Below are 7,235 nucleotides of genomic sequence, written 5' to 3'. Positions count from 1 at the left end.
TCTGTGTTTACGTGTTGCAGCAATACTCTACAGCCGTGTGAATACTGTTCTACTTATTTATTCGGAGATGCAAATCAAGTAACTCAGTAGACTTTTATTTAAAGTGATATTAATTCAAAGAGCCTTGTGCAAAAACATCAGCTCGTCTCTGAAGCGTTTTGACTTGCATTGTTTAACATCACAGGGACGTGGCACAGCTCACAATTCAAACGTGCATAAATTACCATACTTAAAATCAAATTTATGAGGAATGTAAACACTGTGACATTTGTCTCGGCTGGTTTGCACGGAATATTTTTTGCATTTCCGTGGGTAAATGAGTCATTTCAAAAGCTCTTTTGTATGTTGGGGATATTAAGTTCATCCGCCGCGGATTGCTTTCAAGCAGTTTTGCAAAACAGTGAAAGTGCGTGAACAGCTGGCAGCTCGGAGCGCGTGCACCGCCCGGCGACAGCTCTCCAGGCTGATAAGTGCTCTGAAAGAGGTAAGAGGTATTCATTCAAGGCTGAGAAGTCGGCATATCCACAGCAACCCAGAGAGCTGTAAAGTTAAATTAAAGAAGAAGAAAAAAGAGGAAAACACCGTCCCGGTGATCTAGAGCATTAATAACTCATTTTTAAGTAACACTTTTATGCGTCTCGGCGCGATCAGGCGCGCAACAGAAGGTGAGCGCACATGGGAGAACATTTGTCTTTCTAAGGCACTGACCGAAAAAAAAAAAAGTTAATCCAGCGACAGAGGGATTTCTACAAATGTCCGATTCGTCCTCCTCCTCCCCCTGTAGGGGGTCTTCTGGTGGGACACGTGCAAAGAGACCACCGGACCTGGAGCTGTCGGAAATCACCTTCAGTGCGCCTGAAAGCGGGACACCTGTGCGCAACGAAAGGGACGAAATGCCCGAGGACGGTAGCACCCCGACAGCTGTCCCCCCTGTCCACGTCCCCCCGTACTTATCCCACCCCAGGATGTCCATGCGGATGTCGGTGTACAGCACCGGGGTCCGGCCGGTCCTCACGCGCGCCTACATCCAGGGACGCGTGTATAACTTTCTGGAAAGGCCGTCCGGCTGGAAGTGCTTCGTGTATCACTTCGCAGTGTGAGTGTTTTTATTTTCATAATCATCCGGATCCATGGGGTATTCAAGAGCATAATTGCAACTCTAAGATCCTAATTAAACAGGGAGTTAATTGCGCATGAGGAGCCTTGGAAGTCCTCCTCACTACAAAGAACTGTTAATCCTGCGAGTTTGAGTAAGATGCCTCGCAGATATAATAGCGCAACTTGGAAGTCCCTTCAGGAATAATATAAGGATAATTCAGTCTAGTCAGAGCAGATTAAATGAAAAATAAAAACATAATTCATCACTCAGACAAGAGAAACTCAGACAAAACAAGTCCTCACAGGAGCACTAAAAGAATATTATGCAGATCTTTCATTTCTGTTTTGCATTCATGGATTATCTTGTAGTAAAACTTTTAAAGGCATACACCCTGGCAGAAAAAAAAAAAAAGAAAAAAAACTGTATATGTTCTCCTTTCCTGACAGTATGACTGCTGGAACAGATTACCTTGTTGTCTGGGAAGAAACATAAGAGAAAGCAGCTAGTGACAAACATAAATCTTTGGGTAATCCAGTGTGGGGGAAGATCTTTTGTCCTTAAGCTTCACTACCCTGAAAATGTCACATTATGGTTCACCACCCAAAACAGATGCGACAGTTGTGTCAAGCGGCTTGGAAATCTATCCTTCATAACAAACAAAGAGCCCGTTACTGGAATTAAGTGCATCTTTATGTGTGTGGCAATGCTATGCTGAAGGATTTCTCTTTTATTGTGGTTAACTTACATCCTGAAACCTGACCTGAGTAGATCCACAGCAGAGAGTGCAGGCAGAAGTTGAGGAATGTGGGTTATGATCTTCCTACACACCCCCCGTGTGCGGTGCCTGTCCCCACTTGCTGGCACTGATAGCAAGCAGCTAAACTTGGCAGTATGTGTGCTGTGGAGGAGGTAGCGGCCCTGTCTGGCGCTGCCACCCTGTGACCCTTCGGTGGCAGAGGGGGGACGCAGCCTGTCGGAGCAGGTTAGTCTCACTGACTCTTAGGGAACATGAGCACGACACAGCGCAACACAAATGTATCAGAACATTACCAAGAATATCTGTGTCTCGCACGGTGACGAGGAAACAAGTCATTGCTCTGATTACGGCAAGAACCTTTTGAATACTCATCAACATTTTGGATAATATTTCATTTGGATGCACGCCAGATGCAAACTAGTGACATGAGGCACAACAAAGCTGGAATAGGAACAGCACAGATTTACAAATCAAGATATATTTTTAAAGACAATTTGCATTTTCGCATCTTTGTTGCCTTGGCACACACATTTTTTTTTTTTTTTTGTTGCAAGTAATCCCTCCCTATGTGCCAGGATGTGTTGTCTGGGTTGGAAATGTCTGCTTTCACAAAGGATCCGACCTCACTGGAACCACATTTCAATCAAATCATGCTCCTTTCTCTTCATTTTGATAGCACCAGTTACTGTCATAATAATAAAGGCCAAGGATCACGTACACCTGAGATGAGCAATTTTGATCATAATAAAAAAAGTCATCCTCTCCACCAGAAGAACCAAATTGTGCTGGGCTTTTTAATGAAGTATGAGATTTGGAGCTGGTAATTTAATGTGAACAGCTAACTGAACTGTTGCCTGTTGAGCTTATTCAATCAAAATGCATGAATTTGACATTTTCCAGCTTAAAATGCATTTAATATTACAACATTTAACCAGTAAAGTCAATTGATATTGGGTTCACGTGTGGTAAACTGACCTTGTACCTTGTGGTTGCATGTATAGCAATGGTTTGCTATTCAGTCCTGCAGTTTGTACTTCAAATAAATAAAATAAAAACCAAAATTGACCCACAAGAGGTTCCAATCCAGCCTCCCAAACCATCAAACAAATTGTAAAACATTAAAGAAAGGATTCATTTACTTTTTTTGACAAATTGGTTTGTAGTTGCAGATAGAACACTGAGAGGTGAGCTGAGATGCAAGCAGCCTCGTTGCTTGCAAACTAGCCTTAAAGCCATGCTGTCAGGGTCAGTTTATAAAAGCATACATAATGCAATAGCTACAAGACACCTTTATTAAACATTTCACTGTACATTGCACCAGAAGGTTTCACAAAAAATTATCTTCATGCTGAGATTGTTGTCAAAATTCATGCATACTGTGCATCACAACAAAGAAAAAACTTACAATTAAAGGCTATTATGGAACTATTTCATCTTTCTGGCCAAGTCAAGATGATTTTGTTTCAAAGAAAGTGATAGTTCATGATAGAGAAATCCTTCCTACATTTCTAACAATTTGCACTGGATAAACCTATCACGCACACTGTTGGTGAAAAAGAGCTGGCTTTGTACTTTTGTTTGAATAAGTCAAGATAGTTGTTTCCCTCAGTATGATGATACCAGTACAGTGTTTACTGTAAGAGCATTACGCTGTGATGTCTACCCAAACAGGGTCAGTTCAGTACTTTGTTTTGCAAATGTTTGACTTGAGAGAAAAGCAGTTTAGAACAAGCAGGGCCTTATCGCTGACCCAGAACTCACACTGACCTGCGGCCTTATCGGAGGTACCCTCTGTACACTTTGTGTATTTCAGTCTGCACGTGCATGTTCATCCCGGTGATACAGCAATCCATGTGTATTTTATTATGATATGATAGTTACTTCACTGATCATTAAAATATAGACACTGGGTTTCAAAGGCACGGTTCAGGAGATACAGCTACTCCCAGAGGGTCCAATCTGGTCTGCAGGATGACTTTGTAAAGTGTAAAAACAATAAAGAAACTATTGAATTTCTCCATAAAAGCAGCTGCAGTTGTGAATTTATGTACCATCGATTTTGGTCTTTTGGAAAGAAGAGAGAATGGGGCACAACTCTGAGAAATGAGCTGAGAGATCAGGGATGCTGCCTTATTGCTTGTGAAGTATCATCAGCTTCAAAGCCACGCTGTGGGTGCGGACATCCACAAGCACACATGAAGGCTGGCAAAACCTGGCTAACTTGGTTTTTGTGGCATTTCGCTGCATTTTGCACGAGACTTCTTTGTGGAAAATGGCTTGTTGTAATTGCACTTATTGCTTACTAAGCATGTTCAGGTTTCATAAAAAGATATTAAAATCGATGTCTTTTTTTGGAGGATTTTCTCATACCTCTTCACACTGAACCAAAGGAATACATTGAGCCCCATGTACACAAAGTTTCAAGTGAAAACAAATGGACTACTATTCATTGTAGTTAAAGACAATCAAATCAGTAAAGCAAAAAAACAAAAAAAAACAAACAGAAAAAAAAAACTGAAAACTGCAGGCATTGTTCAAACTCCATTAAATTGCATTACAAATTGTGTCAAACACTCAAGGGAAGTGAAATCAGGCAGGTAGTTCATTGATCTAACAGAGAGTGTATAGCACCCCCAATTGTTACTCTTTTCCATTCATTCAGCAGTTTGAGCAGCAGTTCGTATTCTACCCTGCAATTTGCTAACCAAGAAAACGATTCAGCTTCGGTGTTTTCTTTTTCAGTGCACTTCACTCCTAACTCAAACTCAACCGTCAACCACCTTTTAAGTCAGTCTTCAATAACAGATATGAGAACACTCACAGGAGTACATAAACAAGGTGCTCCATTGGCGATCACCTCATGCCGCTGATGGTTTAACAACAGGCCCACGCAACGGCTGTTCTGGTGTCTTCTGTTGCCTGTAATTGATTCATAGGCTTTTGCCCCCATGATACTGCGCCATTTGATGGTAACAGCCAGTGACATGGTCAGAGGCATCACAACTAACTGTTACCCCGTCCCCAGCGTTGTCTGCGCTCGATGAACAACAAGACCAAGAGTGAATCTGTTCGTCAATAATAGATGGGAGCGATGCTTTGAGCTTTTGTTGAGAGTTCAGTGGTGCCCATGTAGCTGAGTCAATGTATTATTTTGTCTGTCGGTACAGCGGGCGAGCCCATGGGTGCCTGTATAATCTATAGGCCCGAGGTTAAGGAAGTGAAATATTATGGAGGGACGGACGGGTCCAGATAGTCCCAGATGAATGAAAAGTGAAGTGGAAGTGTTTGCTCAGTATGCTGAGCAAATGTGTGTTTGTGTATGTGTGTGTGTGTGTGTGTGTGTGTGTGTCCGTGTTTACTGGCATTTGAATTGCTCTGAAATAATTTAAGCAGAGCTTCACTAACAAATTACAGCCATTAGCATGCGAGACTGTTTGGTTTGGAAAGTTTGATGCTCGGTTGTTTCTTTTGATCCTCTTTTTGAACTGCGTCTGTCACAATTTAACATAAAATCTTACAAATTACACAACAGCCCTTCTTCTGAGCATTTTAGTCTTCTGTCTCAATCTGCGACGTGTTCCTGAAAGACATGTTTACTTCCATTTACACAGGCGGCGGGCTGTAATTGTCTTTTTTTATTTTTGGATAAGGCTGCAAACTGTAGTTTATTTTTTGTCGCCGTCTTTTATTATCTGCTTGTTTCTGCATTTCGAACAGGACCAGATGCTTTCACCGTGGAACACACCAGCCCAGAGCAGGACTCTCCCCGCTCGTTTTATCTGTGTTGACGTGTGGCGTGCACGTTCATGCCTCTGTGTGTGTATGTGTTAGCTTAAAGGGGAGGGTATTTGAATTCCTGGCCAGTCTTCAATAAACCCAGGCTGTAGCGTGTGGTGATAAGAGTGTTCATGGTGCAAACACTGAGTGGAAACTATAACTCTCTCTCGACATAGTTTCCAGCCACGCTATAGGAACAGACATTTCTCTACAACAATGTATGACAATGGAGAAAATCCTTCAGGACTTTGTTCGATCTGACTGTTTCTCTCAAGGTTTTTATGTCGGGTTCTTGTCGTGGAACTAGATGATGACTAAATCCTTCACACTTACATTTACCAACAGAGTCATCCACAGTTGTGACAGTTCGATCTTGTCTGTGACATTGGAGAGGTCAGGAGTGTCAAACACATTTCAGTTCAGGAGTCACAATTCATCTTGAGTGAAATGAATGTCTTTACGACTTGCTTGGTGGTTTGGCAGGCCGGACCGGAGCCTGTTGCAGGCTGGGTTTGAACCACGGGTCTAATGCTTGACACCTCTGGTCTAATGCATGCATTACTCTAATTTTGCTACATTTACACAGAAACATTGTGCGTGTGCACAATCTTCAGGCAACTTCTGAACCAAGTGTTAACTGCGAAACCAAAATAATGGATGATGACATGTCTGACGCTAATGTTATGGTGCTTAAGAAGTTCGCCAAACATTGCCAGGATTTTTAGGCAGAGGAGGAGGATTGAGGTCATGATTCCATCTTAATCATATTGTATTCTGGCAGGACATGCCGTGGCTACGAATGGATCACTGAAATTTCATATTGGAACCCGTCTTAACCTTCAGTGTGAGACTAACTGTGGCAGATTTTCCTTCTGTTGTATAGCCTCCACGCTTATCATTTATTTACCGTGTGCTCATTATTTATGCAACAAAATAAGCTATTTAGTGACGTTTGAGACGCAATGTTAAGAAAATCTGATCAGCCTGTTTACACGGTGGTCGCATTGGCATATATCCCGTTTTAAAAATGTATTTCCACGTATCAATGAGGCCTGTATCCCACCTCATAACATCTGAATGCATGAGTCTTTTTCCTGCTTACGTTGACCAAATGCAGATCCACTGGAGTTGGAAAACACTGGAATTGGGTCACACTACTGTGACAGTGTAAATGTGGCATTTGAATACACTTGTTTCTTTCTTGTTTCTTTTGTGTCTTTCTTACTTGGCCACTTCTAAATGCAGGCAAACTGAAATCACAGTCTTTGTGTGCGAGCATGCCATTAACATTTTTAATGTGGGATCTTAGTTGTTAGGACCCTTTTTGCATTTGCAACATGATTACTGGTGACTTTCTCTTCTACTTCTTGGTGAGAGGGAACAGTAGATCCCACTTCTTCATGCCCTTCTGCTTTGCAGTCATAAAACAGAGGACTCGCCTCAGTAAATACAGTTATCATTTCCAGACTGATTGTCTGAACAGAACGGCCTTCTTTTTCCTAATGTGGTATGAGCACTGCTGCAGAAACTCCCCCTAGAAGAGGATGCGCCTGTTCACTCGAATGCCGCTTTCCACTGTTTGGGCTAATGTGGATAACGTCA

The 7,235-nt window shown here is 42.1% G+C and overlaps 1 protein-coding gene across 1 annotated transcript in view; it reads left to right on the top strand.

Moving 5' to 3' along the window:
* The first annotated feature begins 481 nt into the window (after positions 1 to 481).
* Positions 482 to 7,235, top strand: part of kcnq1.1 (potassium voltage-gated channel, KQT-like subfamily, member 1.1) — a 63,681-nt gene continuing 56,927 nt past the window's right edge. The window contains exon 1 of the mRNA XM_030094107.1: positions 482 to 1,096. Within this exon, the coding sequence (XP_029949967.1) occupies positions 753 to 1,096 (344 nt within the window). The 5' untranslated portion in view covers positions 482 to 752. The remainder of the gene's footprint in view (positions 1,097 to 7,235) is intronic.

Source organism: Salarias fasciatus, chromosome 1, assembly GCF_902148845.1.
Source record: "Salarias fasciatus chromosome 1, fSalaFa1.1, whole genome shotgun sequence".
NCBI classification, from domain to species: domain Eukaryota; kingdom Metazoa; phylum Chordata; class Actinopteri; order Blenniiformes; family Blenniidae; genus Salarias; species Salarias fasciatus.
Note: the sequence above shows the minus strand (reverse complement) of the source record. Positions and strands in the feature narration are given on the sequence as shown.